We start from the raw sequence: 17,015 nt of genomic DNA on the forward strand, positions 1-17,015 counted from the left end.
CGTCTCTCTAAAGACCGGACATGACCCAAAATGTCAGGCCTGCACCGATACGTGAAATAACTGCATGTGACGATATTGTAACGATATTGTAAAGTGGGCTGTTCCGCTGTATTCCAGGAGGGGAGAGTGGTGGGGGTGGGGGGGGGGGTGATATTAGCAGGCATCAACTACAGAATTAACTTGATTTCCATATAATGTCATTGCTGTCACCTCATATCACAGACTCCGGAATATTGACGACAGCATAGGCACTGGACTAAACGAGGCGGTATGGAAGAGACTGGGCAGGCGGCATGTGTATGACCATGATCAGCTCCTGGCAAACATACTGGCACTGTGCTTCCTGGCAGCACAGGCGGCCAGTGCTATGTGCCACCGCCTGCCTTTCAGGAAACGTTTACAGTTGCTGCTTCGTTTGTCTGCTATCGTCGCCTGTGCCTTGCACACTGATCTCTGTGTCCTTCTTTGATGGCCATGACACCGTCTGTGCTGTCCATGTGTTCATGTTGTTTTTAAGATCTTTTCTGCCCTTTTGCTTTGGTTGTTGGGATTACAATAAAGGCATTACAGTCCGCGTCTAGAGCTGTGCTGTGCAATCACAAACCCTCATAAGACTGATACATTTTACCCCAATATATATATATTTAATTGTCAATGTATCTTAGTATAGAGGTCGTTTAAACAGAGTCTACAACTTTTTTACCTGAACATTGATGTGATAATCTTTAACATTTCATCAAACGTCTCGTGCCACATTGTTGCACACAGGTAGATGTAGACATGCTCCGTTGTTCTGCAAAAAAATAAAGTGACTCATAATTTATAAAGATAGGAACACTAATACCCAGCCAGCAGTTACACCCTGCAAAGTGATAAATATGTATATAGAGGGAGAGACAGAGAGAGAGAGAGAGAGAGAGAGAGAGAGCAATGTATACCTCTTGTACAACTCTAAAATACCATTCACAGAGCTGCACTGTACAACATGCATAACGCAAATACATTATTGGCTAGAGTTAGACGCAAATCTCATCACTTGGGCCCAAAAAAATGTGAGAATGCATCCCATCCTTTCCTAAAATCCACCTGGATGGATTTCAAAACGTGTTTAACCCAATTGGAGCCACAGTGAGCTATGGTTTGAATTGGGTCAAGCAATTCTAGCCAAATCACGCATTTACCGACTTGGCTTCGTCTTGTGAGCAATCTCTGTGGAGGCTTGACTGGCTTGTGCTGATTCAAACCTTTGCTCCAAGGGATCTAACTCGTGTTCTAATCTTGCACTTTAAGGCTGGCCCATCCCTACTGTTTTCTCTGCAATGGCCCGGTTTCTTATTCCACCCGTTTGTCCTTGTTTACCCGTATACAATCAATGATGTTATTTATTTATTTATTTATTTATTTAATGCATTTGTTTCTTTTTCTCTAAAGCCCATGAGCGTCACTGTCTTCATTTTACATTCACTTAATGTTTCAGTTCTGATCTCAGAATGCCACTAAGAACAAAGAATGGCCTATTTCTGACATGATTAACTACAAAGATCAGAGGCAAAATGGGTAAAAGATTTCCACTGACTACTGAACTAGTGTGCCGTTGGAATAATGCTGAACTGGTGCAACCAACCTGCTCAAACAGATAGAAATCATTGAAAGAAATGTGATTTTGCCAGGCGTTGACATCCTTGATATATGATCCTGAAGTAAGGCCATAGGTGATATTAGTGGGGATAATTCATGGGGGTAATGGGACTGGGGGTTGCAGGGGTGTCCCCCGCTCCATTAAAAAAATTATGGGGGGTTGCGGAAGTGTCTTCCTCACAGATTCCATGGCTTAATATCGCCGCAAAAATATGGCGATATTCTTGTATGGCAATATTTTTGCGGGGATATTAACACATGAAACCTTTATAACATCATTGACAAGAATAACAGCTGCGCTTGCACTTTCTGCTATATTCTTTTAGGAGCATGCGTTTAAGACCTACCTCCCAGAAATGGCCCACATGCAATTTATCTATGATCATTACAATTAAGGCTGCCCCATTCACTATGACGTATGCTTTGGTGTAAAGCGCTATATAAACAAATAAATACAAATACAAATACAATACGGCATGTTCCATATTCCAAGTTTGTCACTTTGAATGGTGTTTCGCCCTGAAGTGGGACAAAGTCTCATCAACAGGGCTTGCTGAATCTGAATAGTTAAAAGCTGATATACAAATGAACTTCTTTGCTGGCCCTCTTCTTTGTCAGGTCCTTCCTGGTTAAAAGGAATATCACTGATCGTAACCACCTACATCTGTGAGTTAAAGAAGGATTGAAACAGAGGGAAAGCATTCTTCGACAAATCGTCTATCGATTTTTTCTCAACCTTTGGTCTTGTCTTTTAAAGTGAATGGAAATTCAGTAAGGTGATGGGCATGAATTATTTATTGACAGAGCCAGTTTACATCCTTTCTTACTGCATATAGTTGTTTTTCTGATTTCCTTATCAGAGCTTAATTTGTTAAAAAAGAAGTGCTTGGGCTTAAATATTTTCTGACAAGCCCATGACATGTCAGGATGGGCAGCTCCCTACCACCATTGCCACCACCCACAGCTGGTCCCCATGTTGTCAATATATATGGGGGTTAAAGCTGCAACTCCCACATGCTTATTGTGGTTGACGGATGTGCTAACCACGGCAGATGTGTAATTTACAATGCGAAGGATCTCAATCTTGCTGGCATTGAGGCAGAGATAATTGGCAGAGCACCATGCCTGAATCGCAGTCAGGTATAAGGCAGGAAGAGAAGGAGGAGGAGGTATTGATATTTTATTTCAATCATGCTCGTACACAAGTGTTTCAGGGAAGGCAGCCTGAAAGAGAATGGTGTGCCATTTCCGTAACACTGGAAGTGAGGAGAGTAGGTGGAGATCAGGTTGGCCAAGGGGGCAAGGAAGATGTTGAAAAAACAATGGTGATAGGATAGAGCCCTGAGGGAGACCACATGTAGAAGGTGGGGTGGAGGACAGAAAGGGACCCCTTGAGCTTGGGAGGGTCTTTTAGAGAGGAAAGAAGTAAGCCATGCCAGTGCCCTGTCCGTGATGCCTAGGGTATCACAGAGACGATTTATGAGGATGGATTATCTGACAGTGTAAAAGGCAGAGGAGAGATCAAGGAGGATCAGCACAGATGGAGAGTTTGAGTCAGGATTGGAGAGTAGGTCTTCACGGGTATTCAGGAGACCGGTTTCAGTGCTCTGGCTGCCCTGACACCAGACTGGTGGCCATGGAGGCAGCCATACATTTCTGTGCGGGTCAGTTGGGGCATGACCAGCTTCTCCATGAGCTTGCCCGAGAAAGGGGTGATAGATATTGTTTGATAGTTGGCCAGACAAGAGGGGACAGCAGACAGCTTTTTTAGGAGAGGGTGCACAGGGGAGTGATTGAGATGTTGAGGGGAAGAGCCTGTGGCAAAGAGAGTGGTTGCAGAGATCAGCCAAGGTAGGGGCGAGAATGTCAATGTTGTCCTTGATGGTTCTGGAGGAGCAGGGAAGCCACTGTTTAGAGGAGACTTTCATAGAGTGGACAACTCTAGAGATCTCATCTGGTGCAATGGGAGACAGGGAGGACAGTAGGGGGAGGACAGGGGTGTCCATGGAGGTGAAATGAGTAGGAGGGTGAGGGGAGGGAGCAGATGACAGAGAGGACAGGATGTCAAGAGTTTTGGAGGAAAAGTGGGGTCCAATGCAGAGAATAAGGCCTGGGAGGGGAGAGGAAAAGAGGAGACTGTGGTAGGATTGGTGAGTTCCTTGCAGATTTTAAAGAGTTCAGCCGTGTTGTTTGTGGCTCCAGAGATGCAAGCTTGGACATGAGCTCTTTTTTTGGACCAGATGGTGGGTCAATATTACCTTTGGAGTAGGTGGCAGGCCAGTTTGAGAGTGGATGAGTTAGATGTCGGCAACTTCCGCTCTGCTGATTTGCACTTTAATTTCAAAGCATGCCAAGTCAGGGTCATATTAAGAGTTGAATTTGGTGGTAGGCTTCATGCGAATCCTCATGACAGGGGCAAGGATGTTCATGGTGTTAGTGATAGAGAGATGGAGGTTAGTTAGGACAGAGTCAGGGGAGAATCGAAAGAAGGGGACGGGGAGGAATGAAGGAGAAAGCAAAGGCAGCAACTGACACATGCTTCATTGGTCGCATGACGAAGAAGGAGATTGGCAGTGCGGTAAAAGGAGACTGGGGATAGAAGAGGTGAAGGAAGGAGGAGAACAGAGATTGGTCAGAACAGGATAGAGGGGTAGTAAGGGTATTGGAGAGAGGGATGTCTGTCGAGATGAGAATATCCATCGTGTGCCCTGCAGAGTGCGTAGGGCCAGAGGGAAGGATAGTGAGGGAGAGACAGTTGCAGAGGTCAGGGAAGAGAGAGGTGGCCGCATCAGGAGAGTCAAGATGAATATTGAAGTCCCCAAGGAAGATGAGCTTGGGGAAGGAGGAAAGAAGGGAGGAGGAGAGGTCAGCCCATTCCGAGAGGAAAAGGGATGAAGGACCAGGGGGTCTGTAGATGGTAGCAAGAGTAACAGAGAAAGAAGGAGAGATAAACAGCCTGCAGACTAGGCTTTCAAAGGAAGAGTAGGATTGAGGGGGGATGATGGTGGCAGGAACCCACTCAGGGAAGGTCAGAGCCACTCCACCACCAGATCGAGATGTTCTGGGTTGGATGTCATCTTGTAGACATCATGAAAAGGAGTGTCAAAGGCAGTCATAGAGCTGGCCTTGAACCAAGTCTCAGTAAGGGTGAGGACGTCAAGGTCAATTTCTTCAAGGAGGCGACAGAAGTCAGAGGTGTGTTTAATGGAAGAGCGAGAGTTGAGGGTAGCTAAGTGAAGATGGTGACCCCCTTTGAAAGATTTACAAGGGGGTACATGGGTGCTGTGCAACTCTTGAAGATGAGGGGATGGGTGACGAAGGAAGGAGTGGAGGAAGGCGAGGGTGGGAAGTTGAGGTGGGAAGGAAGACGCCTGTCCAGAAGGAGAAGTTTGGGCTGAGAGCCCTGGGCCAGGAGAGTGCCATTGTGATAGACATTAATGGTGCATTTGAAAGAAGCGAAGTGAGCCAAGAACACTGGCGCTAGTAATGGGTGAAGGGGGGAAAGGGGAGAGGACAGAGACCATATGAGGGGTCCATATGTTAGTTGAAGGAACAGTAAAGAGAATGTCAGTGATAGTTTGGAGGAAGCATTGATGTTGGTGTCTGCGATGGGCAGACCAGGGTTGGATCTTAGGAGAGCATGTTTTAGTTTCCTTTCAGACTTTGTGAGAGAGGGAAGGTAGGAGATGGAGAAACAGTTTGAGAGAACAGGGGAGACTGAGAGCAACATGGGGGGAGGGAGCAGGAGGCGGGAGAGGTCAGAGGAGGCAGGAAGAGGGTCAGAGTCACTATGCAGCGATAGAATCGCACCAGGCTGCCAAGCAGACAGAAAACAATAGGTGTGCTGCAAGTCCTAAGGTTCGTAGAAACAACAGGAATTGCGAATGTACCTAAAACGATTTTCAAACAAAGCACTCTAAACACACAAAACAAAAATCGCTGCACAGGTGTAAGGACACCTAAATTTGATTTCTGCTACAAGGCACAATAAGCACACAAAAACGAAAATGGCTGCACAGTTGTAAGGACACCTACATTCAATTTTTGCGAAAAGGCTCTTTGAACACACAAAACGAAAATGTCTGCACAATTGTAAAGACCCCTAAAATCGATGTTTGCTAAAAGGTACTTTAAACACATAAAACGAAAATGGCTGCACAGTTGTAAGGACAACTAAATTCGATTTTTGCTAGAGGTACTTCAAATACACAAAACGAAAATGGCTGCACAGTTGTAAGGACACCTAAATTCGATTTTTGCTGGAAGTCACTTTAAACACACAAAAGTAAATGGCTGCACAGTAGTATGCCAAACAATATACACATAAAATAAAGTACCCGTCGTATCTTAACATGAGACACGTGTTTAAGTGTGTCTTTAAACACAGTCATCATTTACATTTTGCTCAAATTCTATGTGTTTATTATGTGACTGGCAGTCACAATAATATAGTTGCCAAAACAACATATCATGATCAAACTGTGTCTGAGACAATAACCACCCCCACAAATGAAGCACTGCTTACCTTGTGTTCTCCGCAGGAGCGTCCTGCTCGTTGTGCTGCAGCTTAATGTTTAGCAGCATTGACTGATCAATGAAGGCCGCCTCGTAGAGACGCCTGACAAAAAGTTTGGTTGTCCTTTCGATCCTCTGGATCTGCAGCCTCCAGACGTAGCTTGTGGAGAGAACCATACCCACCCACCAGCACATTCCAGACAGGCACAGCAAGACAAATACCACAGCGTACTGTTCTCTGAGGACCACCACACGGCAAATATTGTGGCTAATCTCCGAAAGCAATTTCTGGGCTTCGGAAGGGCCAACATCCCTCCACACAGCCATCTGGTAGCAGAACATTGACAAGTTCCAATTCCCAGCAACTCCAAATCTTGTCCTTGCTTCTTCGTACTGAATTCCAAAAACGGCCACAAAAGCGACAGCCACAGCCAGGGTAGTGCACACCATGGGGAAGGCAAAACTGCGTTTCAAGGAGTGCACTTTGCAGGCAACGACTCCGAACCAGTGGCAGAAGACAGAAGACAACGCTTGGATGGCAAAGAGGCTGAATGCCAACAGAACCTCGTCCCTTGGCACACTTGTTAAAGTGGACCACTGCCCACCTGTGATGGGCACGTAGCTGCCTACCACCACTCCAGTCACAAGGATGCGTATCACGCTGCTGCACAAGTAGACCACATTTCTTGAAGTGCCAAGGTTCTTTCTTAGGAACTGAATATGTCCATTTTGATATAAGGATGTGAAGTTTTCCCACCAGTTGATGGATGCACAACATATTGCAATGATAGCGATTGCAAAATAACCATTCAGCTGAGATTGGGGCATGTCTGAGCTGGTAAGATAGATGTTGTGCACTACACCGAACAGCACGAATCCCAGTATGGTGAGCAGGATGGAGAGCGCAGGTAGAACCATCTTCATCTCTGGTCTCCATCTCTGATGGGCCACTTGCAAAATGGAAGGCAGGAAGCAGATGCTGTTGAGAATCATTGTGTTGCTCACGACGTTAAAATGAGGTAGGGCTACTAGGGCGAGTACAGCTGTGCCAAGAGCAGCGATGGCTTCAAGCGAGCAGACCTGTTCCAAGAGGAAAGGGAAAACAAGCAGTCAGTTGGTACAAGGTCAGACCGAGTGTCAGCAGTGTACGATTCATGAGACGTCACCCCATACGCTACACTGGACATCATATTTTCTAACAGAGGAAGCAAAGGAAGGTCATTCTTTGTCAGTTCTAACCCAGAGGTAAAGGTGAAAAGAGGCAGACAGGGCTGACCTACGCACAATAATCTCTATTGTGCTTGCCACCCTTTTTAGGCTTTTATTGTAATATCCTCAGGAAATGTTCAAAATGGGCTAGGGTGAAACTTTGCATTTAAACAAAAGACATTAAGACTAATGTTGGAGTGAGCCCTTGGATTCAAAATGTGTTCTCCCTGCAGGAACCAATATGCCTAACAAACATACAGCAGCTCAGGAGGGTCCAGTTAATTGAAAATGTAAAATTAAAATTGTGCGGTCAAAGTAGCAGGGTACAAGAATTGATGGTTAATGTTGTGAGATAGGATTGTGAATCATTACGGTGGTTATCAATGCTCATTCCTATAAATACACTCTCACCATAATTTTGGGAGATCTGATTAGGATTGTGAATCCTTTCGGTGGTTATCAATGCTCATTGCTATAAATACACTCTCACGTTACCTTTGTGAGACAGGATTAGGATTGTGAATCCTTTCAGTGGCTATTAATACTCATCATGCACTCTACTTGCACGTTAGGTTCAGGTGACAGGATCAGTTTTGTGAATCCTTCGCTGGCTATCAATGCTCATTGTCATAACTACACTAACAGGTTAACTCTGGGAGCTAGGTTTAGGATTGTGAATCCTTTCGGTGGCTATTAATACTCATCATGCACTCTACTTGCACGCTAACTTTAGGTGATAAGATTAGGATTGTGAATCCTTTTGGTGGCTATTAATACTCATCATGCACTCCACTTGCACGCTAACTTTAGGTGATAGGATTAGGATTGTGAATCCTTTTGGTGGCTATTAATACTCATCATGCACTCTACTTGCACGCTAACTTTAGGTGATAGGATTAGGATTGTGAATCCTTTTGGTGGCTATTAATACTCATCATGCACTCTACTTGCACGTTAGGTTCAGGTGACAGGATCAGTTTTGTGAATCCTTCTCTGGCTATCAATGCTCATTGTCATAACTACACTAACAGGTTAACTCTGGGAGCTAGGTTTAGGATTGTGAATCCTTTCGGTGGCTATTAATACTCATCATGCACTCTACTTGCACGCTAACTTTAGGTGATAAGATTAGGATTGTGAATCCTTTTGGTGGCTATTAATACTCATCATGCACTCTACTTGCACGCTAACTTTAGGTGATAGGATTAGGATTGTGAATCCTTTTGGTGGCTATTAATACTCATCATGCACTCTACTTGCACGCTAACTTTAGGTGATAAGATTAGGATTGTGAATCCTTTTGGTGGCTATTAATACTCATCATGCACTCTACTTGCACGCTAACTTTAGGTGATAGGATTAGGATTGTGAATCCTTTTGGTGGCTATTAATACTCATCATGCACTGTACTTGCACGCTAACTTTAGGTGATAGGATTAGGATTGTGAATCCTTTTGGTGGCTATTAATACTCATCATGCACTCTACTTGCACGTTAACTTTAGGTGATAGGATTAGGATTGTGAATCCTTTTGGTGGCTATTAATACTCATCATGCACTCCACTTGCACGCTAACCTTTGGTGATAGGATTAAGATTGTGAATCCTTTTGGTGGCTATTAATACTCATCATGCACTCCACTTGCACGCTAACCTTTGGTGATAGGATTAAGATTGTGAATCCTTTTGGTGGCTATTAATACTCATCATGCACTCCACTTGCACGCTATCTTTAGGTGATGGGATTAGGATTGTGAATCCTTTTGGTGGCTATCAATGCTCATTGCCATAAGTGAACCCGCAGGTTAACTCTGTGAGATAGGATTAGGATTGTGAATCCTTTCAGTGGCTATTAATGCTTGTCATGCACTCTACACGCAGGTACATTTTAGGAGATACGATTAGTATTGGGAATCTTTTAGAGGTAGCAGTGCTCTTTAGCAAAACATCACTCTACTATCACTAGAGCAGCCAGGCATTCGCAGGCAGATCTTTTAACTTCATTTATGAACTTGTTTGAAAATCCAGATTAAATTGTGAGATGGGCAATGGCTAGTTAATCTGACTTTTTGTATTTGAGATGAATCTAATTGTTGAATGTAATCAATGTATTTAAATGAACTAATTCGTTCGGAGAGTCCGCATGTACATTGCGGAGGTGGACACAAACATTACTTGTTGGGCAGATGGAATTAGGTGGACCCTGACTTGCACGAGACAGCAGCAAGAAGAGCACAACGATCTGTTTTGCATTTACTAGTGTAATCTGCTGAGCAGAGTGAAACGTCAATCTAACACAATAGTTGTCATGTCAATAGCACCTTGGTTTAGAGGCAAGAGTTAAGCAGCGATACAGTGTAAGTATCAATTCAGTGGTCCTAGTGCCAGACCGAGAATTGTGTGCACGGTATCTAGTCATTGCATCGAATTAAATAGCATCCAATGCATTACCAAAAATAAAATGCATTGAAAAAAAGCATTGAATGCATTTTTTTAAGGTAAAGGGTTTATTTTAATTGTAACGGGTTTTAAAGGTTAAAAAAGGATGGTTGGGGGGACCCCCTCATTAAATAAATGAAAAAAATGCTTTCAATGCTTTTTTTCGATGCTTTTTTCGATGGTAAGGGATTCGATGCTATTTAATTCGATGCAATGACTATAAACCGTGTGCACCAATGTATCGTGCAGCATGCACAGTTGAGGTGAGCATCCACCTGGCACGGAGTAGCCAGGAGCACCACGCTACAGTATGTGCACCCTGCTGTGATTGTGTGCATTTGCTTCCTCCTAAAGTATCCCAAACATCCCAAGTGGAAGGTGGGGGAGGGATTGGGGGGTGTATGACGCATACCAGCCCCTGGCCGGTGTACATTTTGTAACTTTTTGTGGCAGTTCCTTGTCCTGGTAAATGTTCTGTACTAAGAATCCCCACAATTGTGCACAAAATAATCCCCACACAACCAAGCAACAGACACTTAAGGAAGGTCCTGGTGCCAAATTGACACATTTGGTATTGACAAAGCATTATGAAGGCGTGGGACTGAGTGATGCATTGTTGTGCAAGTGGGTGCAGTTTGGTCGCTTAACTTCTGGAATGCGGCCGGCCCATGTGTGGATTCGTCTTTCTGTCTCATTTCTTTATTTCACAAAAACTGTTTACATGCAAAATGCAAATAACTCATCAGCCATTTTTGTAAACAAGAACAGATGTACTGCCAAGTAGACAGCCTTCACTTCTTGCAAGAATCCGGAATGAGCAATCAATCACTCTGTGCGTGCATGAGTACCTCTTGTAAAGCCAAGGCACGCACCAACTCACCAAGTGACTGATGTTCATTGCGTGTCTAATAAACGAGATAGCCATCGTGTTCCTGGTAGACTACGCGCCTTAAAGCACAGTCCTCATTCCTGTCAGGCAGCATATTAAGTGTGAGCAAGTCTCGGGAGGATAGCTCAGGGGCAACTTGATCGCCTTAGAAGCGAGACCACACTTAGCAACACAGGTTCGATCCCCGGGTCCGCGCTTAGAAACCTCTGGGTATTAAGCGCGTTATAAATAACCAATCATATCAAGTACCACGGACATGGCATGTTTGATGGAAGTATGTTTTAGGGTTATTACCTATAATATTTCTCAGTGGGCTCATGAATAATTGACATGAATCTATATACTCTGCTGTGCTTAAACACCTAAGTCCCGATTCAGTAACACACAAGTAAGATAGCTCAGCGGGTTGAGCACTCGTTGCTGCAATCTGTGTGCGATCTACAAGTCCCAGATTCGAATCCTGGCAAGGCAGTCTCAGCCTGTCATCCTTCTGAGACCGTCTAAGCCTGTGGGTATTAAGCATGTTAAGACATAGGACCTCATTACGACTTTGGAGGTAGCCATGGTGCTAATCGGGTCCGGTTTCCCTGAATGGGGAATTACTGGGCCATTCCGAGTTTGGGGGGCCTGGTAATTCCTCCTTCAGGGAACCCGGGCCCGGACCTTCCCCATTCCCATTTGAGCCCCCATAGGGCGCAATGGGAATGGGTGTGGGAGCTAACAACGGGCCGAATACGATCAACCCGTTGTTAGCTCCTTGGTCCCCTCGAGGGACCCACTCTGGACGTCTGGTAAAACCAGACGTCCACATCTGGTCCCGCAAGGGAACCTCGTAATATTGCGGAATGGGTTTAAAGGCGCCGCCACCATTAGCGGCGCCCGTTAACCCATTCCGCAATAGTTATATAATGAGGCCCATATTCCTGTAATAGCGCCTCGATGCCCGCGGGCTGTGTGAGCACTTTAAAAAAAAAAGGCTTAGCGTAAGTTTCGTTCTTTGGTGATTTTCACCAGAGCGGGGTATTCACTGGGCTTTCAAGTGAATCCAGAAAGAACTTGCCCCTCTCGGAAACCAGGTTAAAGTGCCATCCGATTCAGAAAACACAATTACGCTGGGAAAACACCTGCGAAACATCCATCAGGGTGTAATTGCCTGCCCAAGTCGCAGACGGAAGTAGACGTTGAACTGAAAAAGTATAAAAAAACCCTATTCTCGCACAGAAGAACCATTTTATCACACACGTCCACTATCTCCATCCATCCTGCTAGTCTCCATGTGCACATTTTCACACTTCTGACACCACACTCACACTATGAACTGCTGGGTATAAGTTAGGCAGCAGGAGATTTTTACCAAAGGGCGTGGATTGATGGCTTAGTTGAGTTGGAAATTCTCAGTCAACTTTTAGACCTAAGTTTTGCATGATCTGGACACCTTCATTTTGAATGCGGGGGATGCCGCGAAAAGGTGCCAAAACCTGGTTGGTGCAGATTGTCTTGGTGTATGCCCATTCCAAGCATCGGTCGCATGAGTTTTCCCACACTAGTGTTGTTACCTCATGCTGCCAAGGATAGACATTTGAAAATCTACTAGAACTGAGTTCTTTGCAGAAATTATGGCTGGTTTTCTAGTCCGTGATTCTTGCAGTGGTGGCAGTCATTTCTGCTCCTTGCTGTGCACAAGCCTACGTGGCAAAGATCCTTTCCGAATGCATATGGTGAAGGGAGCGGAAATCCAGACTGATCTGAATTTCCTCACCTTTCACGGCGCGCATCCAGTCATACACTGATCTGTCTCCGCAAATGGGGTGGATGGATCGTCATTGCGAGAAAGAGCCTCATCGCACAGATTGTAAAATCAGTCAGGTTCTTTCCCATAATTTCACCATGTCAACTAAAATGAGGTGCTCAGCCTGGTCATGGGAAACCTTCTGGATCTATGCTCTAAAAAGTCAAACCAATCCAGACATGAGTGATTAATCAGTTTCATTGGCTTATCTTGCATAAACACCCAACACAACTGGTGGATTCATCCTTAGTTACCATGAAGTGTTCTGGTAGAGTATCTACTGCCAGAAGCGAGGCTGTGTTTGCTGCCCGCATCAGTCCGCTAGCAATACTCTGCTGCTTCCTAACTCACATTCTGGGAGACTTCTGCAGGACAGCAGGGAAAGAGTTGAGTTGAGAGGTCAATGGAACCCGAGACAGACTGCGGTGACTTTGAGATGTAGGAAATTAAATTTTATGTTGTTAAGGGCGGAGTTGCGCAAAATGTCCATCTCTTGTGATCAGATACAATCAAAGTTTGGGTTCTATCCTTGCCTGGTCAAAATGGAGCAACTCAATGGGCCTCATTATAAGTATGGCGGTAAGGCAACAAGGGCGCCGGTATCGCTACTGGCATCATTGCTACCGTACCGCCATACTACGAGTTGTGCTTGCGGGTCTCGCTCTGCCCGCTAGGTCCGACCTGGCAGGCAGTGCGGCACCAGCGAGTACAACTCGTGGATGCACCGGCACTGTTATGAACGGTGCCGGTGCCTCTGAGCTCCCCAATCCCATTCAGCCCTAGGGGGCCGAATGGAGATGGGGAGTCCTTTATGGTCGGCACCCGCGAATGTGCAATTACCGGGTCCGCCTACCTCGGCATGACCCATTAATGGCCCATTCACAGGTGCCGGTAAAATTATGGGTCCGGTGGCAGCCGTGCCTTTGTTACAGGTTTTTCAAAATGGCCACATGGACAGCAGATCTGAAGCTGTTTTCTGGGATGAAAAGCTTGATTATCCGCAGGAGAGGCAGTTGGGACTAAGCCGTAGGAATTCCGTCTTAGAGCAGTGGAGCTGCAGGTAAGCACTGCATATCCACGGCTGGATGCTGTGGATGTCTTTGATGGAGGATATCTTGAGGTGGAGCTGCTAGTCATCTGCACATTAGTAGATGTGGATGTTGTATGTAGCCAGGAAGGTTCCAAGCAGGTCCATGTAAAGATTGAAGATTAAAAACTGTCTTTCGCAACCATCTCACAGCAGATTGTGTTTATTTAACGAGGTGAGCTTATATTTGTGATTTTATAGCTCACAACATGGTTATTCTTATGGCATTCCAGCTTTCTAGGATACAATTAATGGTAAAATGTATCACAAAGTGCTTGTATGTGGGATGTGCAAAGTAACAGGACTGCACCTTCACACACTTGGCGAAGTTTACTGTAAAACTTTACAAACTTTATTAAGTTCTGGAGAAAAGGGCTTCAATATTTCCTTAAGCTTTAGCAAATCTGTAGTTATGGTTGAGTTTGACTCCCATAGGAAGAACACTTTTTCAGACGTTTATAACTTTGGCGACATTTGACATATCTGCAAATAACTTTATGGAATATGTGACTACGTTTTTTCACAAAAGGGTTGTAAAATAGGTACAGCGGTAAAAGTTCTAATGGGGCACAAAAAATTCCATTCCATTTTTCATAGGGAAAACTTTTTTTCACTGGTGTATTGAAGCAAAGGTGTGGTTTCACTTGTTTAGTGAAAACAGTCCCAGAGTTGTTTAACTGGCCAAAATCCTCGTTTGTGTGTTTCAAGCTCGTAGACCTACACACGGATGAAGAGTGTGATTTTTGAGGCCAGGATCGAGCACTTTGGTTTGAATGTCCTGGTCTAGTTCCACAACTGTTATTAAAGGGGAGCACGATGTGCTAGTTGAAAGAAAACCATCCTCTTTTTTGGGTGTGGCAAATGTTTTTAAATGTCCAGCATTATGACCCCAGATTTTTTCAGCTTCTCGCGGCACAAAAATTGCAAAGATTTTGAAAAGGGGCATATTGCAGTCCTCTGGGAATCCCCCTCGCCCTGGGCATTGGTGATCTTTAAATGTGTCGCTAGCATGCCCTACGGCCAATGGCTACGCCGCAGACACGCTGAGCCACCCTCCTGTGTCCTAACCCAGCGGTGAATTTCTGAGGGCATAACCATTGTCCATTCCCCAGACACAGCCTTCCATTCTTTGTGTCTGCCAGGCATGGCCTAGAACCATAGCACTGGCCCTACCAAGTGACCAACTGTTCCCAATGGGCATGGGCTGTGGGTACAGCCAGTGGCCAATATACCCAGGCTATGCACTTCAATTATGCTCTGAGCAACCCCAAGCCACCTGAAGTGTCCATTGAGCATGACCTGTGCTTATTCCATATGTCCATGTCTGCCTCTCCAAGCCATTGGACTCTGACATACTCAGTGGCCACTTTGGCTTGGGCATGGCCATTAGCCAAGTCTAATTCACCCCAAGCCACTTGCTGTTGCACTGGGAATGTCCTATGGCAATGCCCAGTGTCCACTTTGCATTAAGTATGCTTTTGTGACATTTCAACAGGATCCCAAGCCATCCACATCAGCAGCCGTGCTTGCCTGCGCGAAGGCAGGTCTGCATGCCACCTCTATCAACACAAACCCAATCCAAGACCAACCATGCTTCTCATATGATTTATTTAGAGCTGAATGTTGATAGATGTCCTTGCCTATTCAAAAAGTAATTATTGAAATAAACAAACATGCCCCTTATCCCTATTTAGAAAGAAATAGCAGTGACCGATCTATCTGTACCAAACTGGTGAAAAGCCACTGATATGTGCAAGCAACTCTGCTGACAAAACCCTATTCAGAGCACACTCTTACAATAAGAATTGATCATTCACCTTACCTTCATGCTGCTAGTTATGGCTTACTGTTAAGGTCCTCATTCTACAATGCCACACCAGCTGCACACATATCCGGTGCTCACGTGCACCTTTTGACTCTCTCTACTCTGTCTACTGACTTGAACTTTGATTCCCAAGGGCGTTCAATCTACCAGCGCCTTCAGACCATACCAATAGTACATAAGGCGCTATATAAAAGTAACATAACATAACAAGCTAACACAAGCTGTTAGCCTGATTCTTGGGGCTCCCCGGTTTGGCAGATAAGGGTAACAAGACACAGGGAGATAGAGGGATTTTTCCAGTGTAACACAACTTGAGCAATGGGCGGCGTCAGTCAAAGAATGTATTCTCTTGTTTCCACAATTGACAGTTTCACACCTACAACACCGCACCTCCTTGTTAAAATTGTATAATTTGGAGCATAGGGTGTTGCTTCTCCCTTTTCCCCCTATTACTTTGAATGCTACAGTGAAATTGATCTTACCGTCATTAAGACACGTTTATATGGAGAATTTGAAGGGTTGAAGGTCAATTTCCACACGCTCTTCAGAAACGTCAGTACGTTGGGTATTATGAGCATGCCACCAATGATGAGGAGACCAAAAGGCTTGTTGGAGAAGTAGAGGGAGTTTGGACCCGCCAGCATTATCATCAGCACAAAAGAAGCCTTCAGAATACAGAAAAGAGAAATATGCGCGTTAAACCGGACACTTCATGGTTTTCATTGTACACGTTTTATAAGCTCTCATATATATATATATTTTGAACTAACCTTTGAAAATTATTTTTGAGTAATGTAATCAACCTTACTAGTGCCATCACAGGAGGTGGGGAGTGTTTCGTATTCCTTTATCTGCAAGGAAGGGATTGTCTCAATATTATATTTAAATAATGACTTTAGCTACACTGATTCTGTTACAATAAATATAGTTTCCTTCATGTATTAGGTAAACCGGGGAACCCCAATTTAGCAATCAGAATAAGATTGCTGCTGGATGCGGTTGTCGTGGCAGCGGGCTCCACAATCTTCATGTGCTTCCTCCTCACATTCCTTTATACTCCTTCATAACTGTTAACATCCTGATGACAGAGAGAAACTGAATTATGACTTTCAGGAGAACGTATGGCGTATATTTGTTTGACGTGAATCCAGCAATTCCTGGATCTTGAATCACAATAGGTGACTCTGAGTAGTATCAATTGTTGTTGTTATGGTAACCACAATAGAAATCCATCCAAAAAAGAACTACGCTTTCTTGCTTCCTCCAACATCCACCAGACTCTCCCATCTCATTCCTCACCATCTTTCTAACTTCCTCCCTTAAGACTCCCAAACTTGGGGATTTCTTCGACTGTGACTTTAGACTGTAACAACTCATCATGACGAAGGCCATTGCAGCCAGGAGTAACCCCTTCATCAGTAAGAACATCTGTCTTTTTACTTTACTAAAACCCACATCTCAACGCTTGTGCTCATTAAATGGGACTACTATTGCAGCCTAATCTACGACTTCCTCTCTACTCCGTCTTTTCCTTCACAAGGATCGCAACTTCACTACAAGCACCCTTTACAACCTCTCATGATCCTCTCCTCCCTTCACCACACTGGGTGACCATCTATGTCAAA

The 17,015-nt window shown here is 44.7% G+C and overlaps 1 protein-coding gene across 1 annotated transcript in view; it reads right to left on the bottom strand.

Annotated features, from left to right (window-relative positions):
* LOC138467575 (chitin synthase chs-2-like) overlaps nt 1–17,015 on the bottom strand; it is a 299,897-nt gene that overhangs the window by 234,192 nt on the left and 48,690 nt on the right. The window contains exons 3-5 of the mRNA XM_069607708.1: nt 15,873–16,055; nt 6,164–7,233; nt 704–793 (exon numbers count right to left, since the gene is read on the bottom strand). Of these exons, the coding sequence (XP_069463809.1) occupies nt 704–793; nt 6,164–7,233; nt 15,873–16,055 (1,343 nt within the window). The remainder of the gene's footprint in view (nt 1–703; nt 794–6,163; nt 7,234–15,872; nt 16,056–17,015) is intronic.

Source organism: Ambystoma mexicanum, chromosome 4q (genome assembly GCF_040938575.1).
Source record: "Ambystoma mexicanum isolate Mex_15411 chromosome 4q, UKY_AmexF1_1, whole genome shotgun sequence".
Taxonomy (NCBI): Eukaryota; Metazoa; Chordata; class Amphibia; order Caudata; family Ambystomatidae; genus Ambystoma; species Ambystoma mexicanum.